Source organism: Saccostrea cucullata, unplaced genomic scaffold, assembly GCF_032062105.1.
Source record: "Saccostrea cucullata isolate Sc308-1 unplaced genomic scaffold, CSIRO_AGI_Scuc_v1 ctg648, whole genome shotgun sequence".
NCBI classification, from domain to species: Eukaryota; Metazoa; Mollusca; class Bivalvia; order Ostreida; family Ostreidae; genus Saccostrea; species Saccostrea cuccullata.
In genome coordinates this window covers 72,501-85,060 of record NW_026923300.1, presented here as the reverse complement: position 1 = coordinate 85,060, position 12,560 = coordinate 72,501, and the positions used below count along the sequence as shown (strand labels likewise).

General features: G+C 33.6%; 2 protein-coding genes across 4 annotated transcripts in view; one reads left to right on the top strand and one right to left on the bottom strand.

Moving 5' to 3' along the window:
* LOC134263689 (ras-specific guanine nucleotide-releasing factor RalGPS1-like) overlaps positions 1–4,239 on the bottom strand; it is a 36,814-nt gene extending 32,575 nt beyond the window's left edge. The window contains exon 1 of one of the 2 annotated variants that reach the window (XM_062746056.1): positions 3,843–4,239. In XM_062746056.1, the coding sequence (XP_062602040.1) occupies positions 3,843–3,950 (108 nt within the window). In that variant the 5' untranslated portion in view covers positions 3,951–4,239. Of the gene's footprint in view, positions 1–1,386; positions 1,436–3,842 lie in introns of those variants that run through there. The other variant, XM_062746061.1, reaches the window with a different exon arrangement.
* LOC134263693 (uncharacterized) overlaps positions 1,669–12,560 on the top strand; it is a 16,780-nt gene continuing 5,888 nt past the window's right edge. The window contains exons 1-7 of one of the 2 annotated variants that reach the window (XM_062746074.1): positions 1,671–1,832; positions 1,974–2,134; positions 2,700–2,798; positions 8,311–8,374; positions 9,935–9,991; positions 10,086–10,190; positions 10,917–11,199. In XM_062746074.1, the coding sequence (XP_062602058.1) occupies positions 1,751–1,832; positions 1,974–2,134; positions 2,700–2,798; positions 8,311–8,374; positions 9,935–9,991; positions 10,086–10,190; positions 10,917–10,936 (588 nt within the window). In that variant the 5' untranslated portion in view covers positions 1,671–1,750 and the 3' untranslated portion in view covers positions 10,937–11,199. Of the gene's footprint in view, positions 1,833–1,973; positions 2,135–2,699; positions 2,799–8,310; positions 8,375–9,934; positions 9,992–10,085; positions 10,191–10,916; positions 11,200–12,560 lie in introns of those variants that run through there. The other variant, XM_062746073.1, reaches the window with a different exon arrangement.

The window sequence follows — 12,560 nt, the reverse complement described above, 5'->3', positions numbered from 1 at the left end:
TGAGGCAGCGAAGCTTTGAGAAGAAGAGGGTAAAATATGTCTTAAAAGACTAAGAACTTGTGACTTTGAATTCACTTTGACATATTCATGGTACCATATTTATAATCCCTATTAACCACCCAGGCGCTTAGAAAATTGCAAGAAGGCAGTTATTTTGGTTTTCTCTTTATAATATTTTATATCATATTTTAACTTCAACAAATTTTTTTAAAAAATTCAGAGAACAATTAAAAGTTTTCTATCTTTCCTTTGTGTCAAGATTATCCACACAAATTATACTAAATGATTCATTTTCTGACCAAGAAATTAAAGAATAGACAAGGACAACAAATTTCGTAGGTAACTTTCATTTTCAGTAATACATAATGATTAGGTCTTCCTAAACATCTTTCACTTTCAGGAATACTTTACTTTACCCAATAACCAAGTTTCATTTTCACTTTCTTCAAAGTATGGCGGACTTCAATACCATTCTAGATGATTTCAATCACTGTACAGTACAGGGGGCCCTTATTTTCTGACAATCGAAAAAGACCTAGGGGGCGCTTATAGAGGTGGGGGGCGGTTAATAGGAATTATACAGTATTCAAGATATAAGTGTTAAAGATACCAATGTTAAACTGAATAGTCTGCCCAACAATTTTATATTTCATGACCTTTAGATCTCAATATACTGATAATTAAAAGCAAGTTTTTCATCGCAAGTATGTCATATGTCTTTCCATTACATAGCAATCAACTCAGAGGACAAAAAATTTTCATTTGCTTTAGCATATACTTTTAATAACTGCAAATTTTCCCAGGAGAGGGTTGGACCGGTGCTGACACAACTTTCCTAGTTAGAATATTCTGTGTCTCAGGACAAGCCGTTAAACTGGATCTGTAGGACATTATAATATCATTTTAACAATTAGAACATTCTATTTACACCTTTCCCACCCCCTTTTAGATCAACATATGGATTCCAAATTGATTTAGTAAACTGGATACAACAAAGAAAAAATAATATAAATGTTATGAAGCTTTCCTATTCTATAAGGTTCTTGATTTGCAGTCTTTTATGGATACAGTGGAAAGAGAGATAACTCTATCATTATGCCTGCATAGAAAAACTTCAATTTGATGTTGCCTACCACTCTTATAATAGTTATGCAGATGTTTCAAATCCAAAAGCATAACTAAAGTCTAAACACTTAAAAGATGCTTTTAATAATAAAATATTGTATTTTCTCATTCTAATTAACAGAGCAAGTACGAGTGTCATGTCTTATTCAGTTATTGACATTCACTTAAATAATACTGTATGCAGATGTCGATAGAATAAACATTATTGATGCTTTGGGGTTGAAATATAGAATGTTTTCCCCTTGAAAAACGTGGCCATACCCTTGAAGACTTCTTTCTAATATATGCTTCTGATGCAGATGCAAGGCACTCCGTACTAAGTGACGTCATTTCAATGTTCAAATTTCCCTCCAGACGCAAAAGAGTTACGAAGTATGCCAAATTAAGCTTCATTTACAGAGAAGTAAATACATGTTATTTATACGTCTGCTCAGCATTATGCTTTTTAATTTGGTAAAGTGCTATGATTTCTAAACAAAAAAAGAACTTGAACTATTCTATGTTGACGTTGATGGCTCAATTTAATGCAGATTGTGTTGGCTACTTTCACTTTCGAAATGCTTTCTGCCAAGAAAAATAACGTTTCACAAAATGCTAGACTTGTACATGTCACAGGCGTCTTAAAATGGGAGATACACAACTTTCACATTTTTTAGCTAAAATATTACGCCATGAAGCCATCAACAGGGGACTACAGGTGTCGGAAGGTATGATAAAGCTGCTTTTCAATCAAAAGACATTTTTATTTTCTTCATTTTTTTTAAAATCTCTCACTTATCAGTTAATATGTTGCAAGTGCTTGCCTTAATGATATTTTTCTCATGTTTTCTCTTTTCTTGTTTTTGTAGATGGCTATGTTGACGTAGATGATATCTTAGAACTGTCTGAGGCCAGGGGCAGGACAGAGGAAGATGTTAGAAGAATTGTCAAGAATGACAGCAAAGGAAGATTTAGCCTGAGAGAAAATCCATTTCTACAAATTAAGGCCACACAAGGACATTCATTTAAGGTAAAAAAAGATTTTTCTGATTTTCTGCTTCCTTATATTAATATGAGAGTTGCAGAATAAATTATGCTCAATTTTAGATTATGAAGTTTCATAAAAATATAACACATGAGGACTATGTCACCTCTCAAGTTTTATAAGCCTGGCTCAGTAAATGTTTGGCAAGTTATATCACCAGGGCTTCTTTTTTTATTTCACATAGTCTTCAAAAGCACATTCTACCCAGCTAACATGTGTTTCCTAATAACTCCATAATGAAAGAGTTCTGTTAATTTTGAAAAATATCTTGCTTTCAAGTATTTGAGAATGAGCTGTTAGGCATCTTAACTGTTTTGAAGACATATAAAATTGTGTGTGGTGACAATGGATATATTTGTGTTAATTTGTAGTAGTGTCAATTTATCATTATTTTTTTATTGTATCAGAATAAAGTAAAATATTTAAACACATTTTATAAATGTACCTTATGTCCCACTCAATTAATTCTTAATTGAGATAACAACGACAAAATGGCAGTAATTAATTTGCCTTTTATTAAAAAAATTAATCATTTATGAAAATCTTTCAGATACCTAAGCCTGACCTAACACTTGTCACCCATCACACACAAGTGCGCTGTGCCTTACATGGCACCCGAAGCAGAAACTGGGATTCCATTAAATCACAGGTAAAGTAAATATGTTTATATTGCACTCAGTTTAGAAAGAAAATAAATATCAGTGTATTTTAAAATATTCACTGTTAATTTAAAAAATCTAAATTTTTGGGTAATTTAATATTATTTACATCCACTGAATGTTATTTCCTGTAATTAAGAAAACCATTGTTGTTTATTAGTAATACTGAGTACCACTTGGCATATCATCTCAACAGATTTCGAAAACAGTAGCTCTTTCATCAATGAAGCGTATGATGAAGTACATATCAATAATAAAATGTCTTGCTAGTATGGGAATAAATGTTGCAGCTGGTGCAAAAAAAAAAAACACAACATAATGTGCTTATTTGCATGGTCTTATGTGCATGCTAGCTATTAAAATTATATCTAGTAACATTACTTTCTTTGGTTTTAAACTATAATCTCTTGATTTTTAAATAGTGCTCTTTGACACAGCATTAACTGTAAGAGATGACACATTGACAAGAAAATTTTTTAATCTATTACTTGCCTTTCATTTAATAATCACATAAGAAATGTTTTAAATAAAGACCTAATACCTTGATGGATTCTGCCTTCATGATGTGTTTTCTGAACCACTTATTTTTTTCATATATCCTTGTATTCAGGATATGTAACCAAAGGAGGATGTTGATAAACAGAATGGTGATGTTTTGAGAAGGAAGTGACATTAAGATTTCTATCCATGTTAAGTGAGGGTCGTGTAAATTAAACTGGAATAAATGAGGACACTGTGAGACTAGAGCAGTGGTATGATTGGTTGGTGATGTTGGTGATGACAGAGTGTGAGAGAGATATTTTACAAAATCTTGAAATAGATTTAGGATTGATTTGAGGATGACATTAGTAAAGGTGTTAGAGAGGTCTTGACATGGTCTTGAGATAAATGTCATATGAGATACTTAATCATTTGGTGATTGGTAAAGATGTGATAGAGATATTTACATGATCTCAAGACAGATCTCCTGTGAGATACATGAGAGAGGTCGACATGATCTCGAGATAGACCTCCTGTTATATACTAGTACTTACTATTGGTTTTGTGATGACGGTGGTAAAGGTGTGAGACAGATCTTGACATGATTTCGAGATAGACCTCCTGAACTCACTGATTGGATGTAGGGTCCTTTTAAGGTCCATACTGAGCTATGCTGTATCTTTTTTAATCCCTGTTGTCACTTTGTTTAATATGTTGGATGTGTCAATGTAGGATGTCACACAGCAATTGATATTTAAGATGTCGCAGGCTCACTGTGTTATTTTCTTAGTGCACTCCAACTACACTTAATGTAAACAACAAATTAATCTTCACTTGTAGAAATATTTTTATAAATTTCCGTCACTTCTTTTATATCAATTTTATTGATTTGTGTCTAGTATGGAAAACACAGGCATATTCTTCTTTATCTCTTATCACACAGCATTCTGAATTGCCTTATATGAGATGTTTTGATATTTGAATAAGACAGGAAGTTTTTTGAACTTGTCCTATCTATCCTATACACACCACTTCCCTGTGTATATAAATATTTAGCTTCCTTTATGTAATGATAATATTAGTCATAAAAGTACAATCCTTATAGTGTCAAGAGAAACATATACATCTAATTTTTTTTAATCTTGAACACTGATATCTGAAATACTATGGATGAAACGTTTGTAGATAATGAACAGTTTTTGAGATCAAAAATCCATAAAACAATACAAAATAGGAGCAGAGCAAACACAGATCTCCAAAACATCAGAAGTGGGATCAGGTGCCATGGAGAAGTGAGCATCCCCTGCTGACCGGTGGATATGACAAAGTGATATGGAAGTCCCTGCAACAACTTATTTTTAAGCATGTCACCCTTGATGTATAAATTGCCAGATATCTTGTAGGTTTTTTTTCTCAGTCCCATTGAATTTCAGATAACAGGGTTTGACTGTACTTCAATTTTTGCAAATTTTAAAATATATAATACAGCAAAACTCGTATAGTACGAATACAGACATTGCGAATTCATGGATATAGCAAAGTTGTCTTGGTTCCCCAGCTACATAAATTTAATGGATTTCATATACGGTAATAACAAATTATGGATATATCGAAGTAATTTCATAGGTCCCAGTGACTTCATTATAACCGAGTTTTGCTGTGTATATATATATATATATATATATATATATATATATATATATATATATATATATATATATATATATATATATATATATATATATATATATATATATATATATATATATATGAACTATGTATATCCATTTTGATAATGTAGAATTAATAGAGGGCAAACAATTTTTGGCAAATTGAACCCCTTCTATGTCTTATGACACATTGATTAGTACAAGTGATGGTGTGATGACTCTGTTTAAGGCTCAATAAATGTCCCAATTTAGTAACTTTAAATATTTAGGGATGAAAATATAATTATGATTCAATATAATAAAAACAATATATAAACATCAATGATAATAAAATTGTTCTAGATGTACATGAGTGTATGCATGTACACAATAACATGTACAAGTATTTATGCATAATTTAGTCTGTTTATAAACATAATTATTGGAGATTTTAAAAAAAAATGACGTAACATGTGTTGGTGTCCTATTGAGATGCACTAGCTGTGGGATAGTATCAAGATAAGAATATATTGTGATTAAATATAGGATATAATCAACTTAAATTTACAGGAAATGGTTATATGTAGAAGTAGAATATAAAGGTATAATCCAAGTTAAGGTTAACTGTTGAAATGAGTCATTGGTTTTTTGCTGTAAAATTTCCTTCTATAAATCTTTGGTGCTTTAAGTCACATAAACAAAAGCCAAGAAATGCTGAATCAATTGTTTTTGATATTCATAAGGGCACATACATGTATAAAGGCTGGTGCACATTCAATTAAAGATTTGTTTTATACTACCAATTGTGCACAACTCTCAATCCTTTTTAGCTCACCTGAGCCGAAGGCTCAAGTGAGCTTTTCTGATCAAAATTTGTCCGTTGTCTGTCGTCGTCATTGTTGTCATTAACTTTTCACATTTTCGACTTCTTCTCAAGAACCACTTGGCCAATTTCAACCAAACTTGGCACAAAGTAGTCTTAGGTGAAGGGGATTCAAGTTTGTTCAAATGAAGGGCCACACCCTTATTCAAGGGGAGATAATTCAGAAATAGTGAAAATTTGATGGTATGTTTTAAAAATCTTTTTCTGAAGAACCACTGTGCCAGGAAAGATGAAACTTATAGGGAAGCATCCCCAGGTAGTTTTGATTCAAGTTTATTCAAATCATAACCCCCTTGGGTTAGGGCGGGGCCACAATGGCCGATCAAAGTTTTACATAGAAATATATAGGAAAATTCTTTTAAAATCTTCTTCTCAAGAACCACTGTGCCAGGAAAGATGAAACTCTTAGTGAAGCATCCTCAGGTAGTTTAGATTCAAATTTGTTCAAATCTTGACCCCTGGGAGTAGGGCCGGGCCACAATGGCCGATCAAAGTTTTACATAGAAATTTATAGGAAAATTCTTTAAAAATCTTCTTCTCAAGAACCACTGTGCCAGGAAAGATGAAACTTATAGGGAAGCACATGTAGTTTAGATTCAAGTTTGTTCAAATCATGACCCCCAGGGGTAGGGCAGGGCCACTGTTTTAACAAAGAAATATATAGGAAAATTCTTTAAAAATCTTCTTCTCAAGAACCACTATGCCAGGAAAGATGAAACTCATAGGGAAGCATCCTCAGATAGTGTAGATTCAGGTTTGTTCAAATCATGACCCCTGGGGGTAGGGCGGGGCCACAATGGCCGATCAAAGTTTTACATAGAAATTTATAGGAAAATTCTTTAAAAATCTTCTTCTCAAGAACCACTGTGCCAGGAAAGATGAAACTTATAGGGAAGCATCCTCATGTAGTTTAGATTCAAGTTTGTTCAAATCATGACCCCCAGGGGTAGGGCAGGGCCACTGAGTGGCCGATCAAAGTTTAACAAAGAAATATATAGGAAAATTCTTTAAAAATCTTCTTCTCAAGAACCACTATGCCAGGAAAGATGAAACTTATAGGGAAGCATCTTCAGATAGTGTAGATTCAGGTTTGTTCAAATCATGACCCGTGGGGGTAGGGCGGGGCCACAATGGCCGATCAAATTTTTACATAGAAATATATAGGAAAATTCTTTAAAAATCTTCTTCTCTGGAATAGCAAAGGCATGAATGATATTTTTTTGGATGCATCTTCAGGTAGTGGAGATTCAATTTTGTTCAAATCATGACCCCTGGGGGTAGGGCGGGGCCACAATGGCCGATCAAATTTTTACATAGAAATATATAGGAAAATTCTTTAAAAATCTTCTTCTCTGGAATAGCAAAGGCATGAATGATCATATTTTTATGGATGCATCTTCAGGTAGTGGAGATTCAATTTTGTTCAAATCATGACCCCTGGGGGTAGGGCGGGGCCACAATGGCCGATCAAAGTTTTACATAGAAATATATAGGAAAATTCTTCTAAAATCTTCTTCTCTGGAATAGCAAAGGCATGAATGATCATATTTTTATGGAAGCATCCTCAGGTACTGAACATTCAAGTTTGTTTAAATCATGACCCCTGGGGGTAGGACGGGGCCACAACATGGAATTCAAATTTTACATAGAAACATGTAGAAAAAATCTTTAAAGATCTTCTTTTCACAATGTAAGCTCAAATGTAAAGGGCAATAAAGCCACAGGTAGTCAAAGAAATATGCAAGCATCCTTAGTTAGTGTAGATTCAAGTTTGTTCAAATCATACCCTCTCCCTTTTAAGGATTGTTTGGAACCACTATTGGGTTTCAACTTTTCAATAATAATCTGATTTATGCTTTTTTTCCTAGCCACATTGCTCAGGTGAGCGATGTGGCCCATGGGCTTCTTGTTTAGTTAAATTATGGCTTAATTTTTAGCTCACTTAAGCCGGAGGCTCAAGTGCGCTTTTCTGATCAAAATTTGTCCCTTGTCTGTCATAGTTGTCGTTGTTGTCCTAAACTTTTCACATTCATCTTCTTCTCCTGAACCACTGGGCCAGTTTCAACAAATCTTGGAATAGAGTAACCTTGAGTAAAGGGGATGACAATTTGTCCAAATGAATGGCCACTCTCTTTCAAGGTGAGATAACTAAGATATAGTTAAAATTGTGTGGGTGCATTTGAAAATCAAGATCAAGAATTGGTTAAAAGAATAAATGGTTGGGACTTCCAAATTACTTCAACATATCCATGGTATTCGAGATATGTGTTCAAGATACTGAAGTTCAACTTGCACTAATTCATAGCAAGATAATATTCTGGGGTTAAATCACTCCATTTTTTATTGTGAGAACCAAGTGCAGTTGTATTTTTTCAAGAAAACTGTAAACCCTAACCTTTGAACTATACAAGATAACCAAGCATTTGAAAAAAAACAATTTTTGCAAGGCCACATTTTTTATGAAAAATTCATTCTTGTCTTCATTTGTAGGGAATATCCAAAATGGGAAGAACACATATTCATTTTGCACAGGGAGATCGGGGAGTCAAAAGTGGTGAGTATAGAGGGAATCACATACCTCACCAGCTTATCATTATGTTTATTATACCCCCCGCAAACGAAGTTTGGGGGAGTATATAGGAATCACCTTCTCCGTCTGTCCGTCTGTCTGTCCCTCTGTCTGTCCGTCCATCTGTCTGTCCGTCCATCCATCTGTCCGTCTGTCTGTGCAAACATGTCCGGTCCATATCTTTTTTACGGAGGAACATTAGAATCTACTACTCCACACAAAGATTGCCTATGACTCAAGGGTGTGTCATGACCTTGACCCAAGGTCATTTGGGGAAGTTCAAGGTCACTGGAAGAAAAATTTCATAATTCGTGTCCAGTCCATATCTTTCTTATGGATAATCTTGGTAGGTTCTCATTTCACACAAAGATTGCCCATGGCCTAAGGGTGTGTCATGACCTTGACCCAAGGTCATTTGAGGAAGTTCAAGGTCACTGGAAGAAAAAATTCATAATTCGTGTTTAGTACATATCTTTCTTATGGATAAACTTGGTAGGTTCTAATTTCACACAAAGATTGCTCATGACCTAAGGGTGTGTCATGACCTTGGGTCAAGGTCATTTGGGGAAGTTCAAGGTCACTGGAAGAAAAAATTCATAATTCGTGACCAATCCATGTCTTTCTTATGGATAAACTTGGTAGGTTCTAATTTCATACAAAGATTTCTCCTGACCTAAGGGTGTGTCATAACCTTAACCCAAGGTCATTTGGGGAAGTTCAAGGTCACTGGTAGAAAACTTTCATAATTTGTGTCCGGTCCATATCTTTCTTATGGATAAACTTGGTAGGTTCTAATTTCACACAAAGATTCCTCCTGACCTAAAGGTGTGTTATGACCTTGAACCAAGATCATTTGGGGAAGTTCAAGGTCACTGGAAGAAAAATTTCATAATTCGTGTCTGGTCCATATCTTCCTTATGGATAAACTTGGTAGGTTCTCATTTCACACAAAGATTTCTCCTGACATGAGGATGTGTCATGACCTTGGGCCAAGGTCATTTGGGGAAGTTCAAGGTCACTGGAAGAAAAATTTCATAATTCGTGTCTGGTACATATCTTTCTTATGGATAAACTTGGTAAGTTCTCATTTCACACAAAGATTGCTCCTTAAGGATGTGTCTTTAAAGTCATTTGGGGAAGTTCAAGGTCACTGGAAAAAATTTCTAATTCGTGCCCGGTCCAAATCTATTATGGAAAAACTTGAATCTACTCCTTCACACAAACATTGCTTATGACCTGAGGTTGTGTCATGACTTTGAACCAAGGTCATTTATGCAAGTTCAAGGTCACTGACAGAAAAAGTTCATAATTCATGTCTGGTCCATATATTTAGTCTATTTTTTTAATTAGGTTGCGTCTTTGTTTCATTTATAAAAAATATAATGAGCAATTACATTTGCACTAAAAATGTTTAAGCATTTCTCTCTTCTCTTAGATCCATAAAATATTCATGATTTAGCACTTCTGAAAAACCCAGCGGGGGGCATTTTGTCCCATTTGGACAGTTCTAGTTTGATTTTAGGCATGTGCTTTTTATATTTGCAGGCTTTCCACCATACTGTGACATGGCCATTGAAATTGATGTAGAAAAGGCTATGAGGGGTAAAGACTAAATCATTAAAAAATTTAAAGATGAAAAATTTGCATTTGCTCAGTGACAAATAATTTTGAATATATTTTGGATTTTTTTTTTCAGATAAAATCAAGTTTTACATTTCTGAAAATGATGTGGTGCTAACGGAGGGGGAAAATGGTTTTATTTCAAGAAAATATTTCAAGAAAGCTTACAAACTTGGTTCAAGTAGGTCTTTTATGTATATAGAGTTTGCTTTTTAAAAAGAAGTATCAACCTGTTTTAATTAATTGATGAAAAATGCAGAGATTCCACTTTATCACTATGCCTCATAATACTTTTTTTAACAAATTAAAATGCTTTTTAAGGACATACACAATCTACCTTACCTACTGATAATATTTCAATATATTCCTATATAAAGATTATAGTGTCGTCAGATGTTCATAGACAAAAAAATCAGCATTACATTACCAGGTTTTTTTGAAAGATATCAGTTGATGAATATTCTTGGATGATCCATAGAAAAATACTGTAGACGTACTTTTTTCCACGGGGTCATTATTCAGCGGAATCTCTGTTGAATTTGTGTGTAGAAATTAAATTATGCGGATTTCCTAGAATGTCACTATATGCCTTACATTTATATTAAGTATGCTTGGACAAATTTCCGTGGAAAATTTGTGACCGCGTACATAGCGTAAATTAATACTACACGGAAAAATGTACTTCTACAGTATATAGAAAATATATTTAAGATCTCACTTTTATAAAAAATTTGTTTTAGAAGAAGTGTACAACACCGCTTACATAGACTTTAAAATATAGCACACAGTTCCTTCAAGAATTGGAACTCTTCAACTGCAAAAAAGTTCAAACTATGCTGCGTATGTCCTTAAATGAAAGTGTTTAAATTAGACATTTACTATTTGTTCTAACATCAATCTTTTTCAGGAGAAGCATTATCATTTTGAAATTTAATGAAAATTGAACTGTACCACTGCTTGGCATCATGCAATTAATACATGACTATGTGTGATGAGACGTGATTGACTTACCTATTCTGTGATACAAGAGAATTTAATTTATACCTACGTGCCATATTTTTATTTCATTTTTAAAATCCTATTTGTATTGCGACTAAAACTGTAAATATATTTGGTTTTTGTCAGAAATTACAGGGTTTTTTGCTTTGGAAAATTCTGAATTGAATAAACTTATAAAGTTACACAGCTAATACTTTTGCATTTGATTTTCTTTTCAATCAATATGTTGTGACTCTAGTGGCTGATATTGTCACTGGAAACATAAGAGTATTATCCATTGAGGTGATTTTAGCAAGAGTTATTCTCCATGGCCGCATATTGTAGGGCAACCTTACCAGATCCCTTCATTACATTCTCTATCCAGAGTTATCCTCCGCTACACTCACAACACCTCTGTCAACGCTCGTTGTACAAGATTCTTGTACAAATTTTAAACAGCGAAGATTCGAAATTTAAATTATAACTAATAATTGTAAATATTGATAAAGATGATAATTCATTATTTATTTTAAATCTATAATCACTCAGAACGACTTATTTTCAAAGATTTTAGGGAACTATTTTGCGGAGTAAAAATTAAAATCTTAATTAAAAAATCCTTTTAAGGTGTAACAAATTAAAATAAATAATGTTTTCCGATAAGAAATATAATTACACACAGTTATAAATACAACTTTTAATCAAAAACAATTGAAGAAAAAAATGAAAAAGTGTGTCATGGTCATTGGAAAGGCTAATATGTTACCTTGTACAAACTGTTTGATAAAAATATCCTGAACAAAAAAATTACAATCATGTAAAGGGTCAAGTTCAGATAATTTGACACTTCAAAAATTGCTCCTTTTTGTCTGTTAAGGAAGCTCGAAACACTGCACACTAAAAAGCTCCGTTTATAGGGTAGTTTTATGCATTTAGAGGGATCTACCATTAGATACAAGATTTGGAAAATTATTTACAGTTAATTACCTGATTTGTAATAAATTAAATTATTTTAAACATTAAATAAGAGCAAAAATAAGTTATTGAATTCATTATTTTCAATAATTTTCCCAATGTAAGTAAACAGCAGTGATTTCTGCTCACAAATAGTCCACAAATATTTCTGGCTGAAATAAGGCTGGTACCCATGTTATAAATGAATGAAATAGTCTCAACATGCACACCTTTATATGATATATTATTCTCCCAAGTCCAACAAGAGGCCCAGGGGCCACAGCGCTCACCTGAGCACATCGGGCTTGAATTTCCTCCCCCCCCCTTCCAGGCGATCATCATTTGAACAAACTAGAATCTACACTACCTGAGGATGATTCCATATAAATACCCCGGGTATCACTAATCATAGCTTTGAAGTACTTGAAAAGAAGATTTTAAAAGGTTTCCCTATATATCCCTATGTAAAACTTGGGTCCCATTTTGGCCCCACCCTATCCCCAGGGCCAGGGGTCATGATTTTGAATCTACACTACCTGAGGATGATTCCACATGAGTTTCATCTTTCCTGGCCCAGTGGTAATTGAGAAGGATTTTTAAAGATATTTCCTATGTAAAA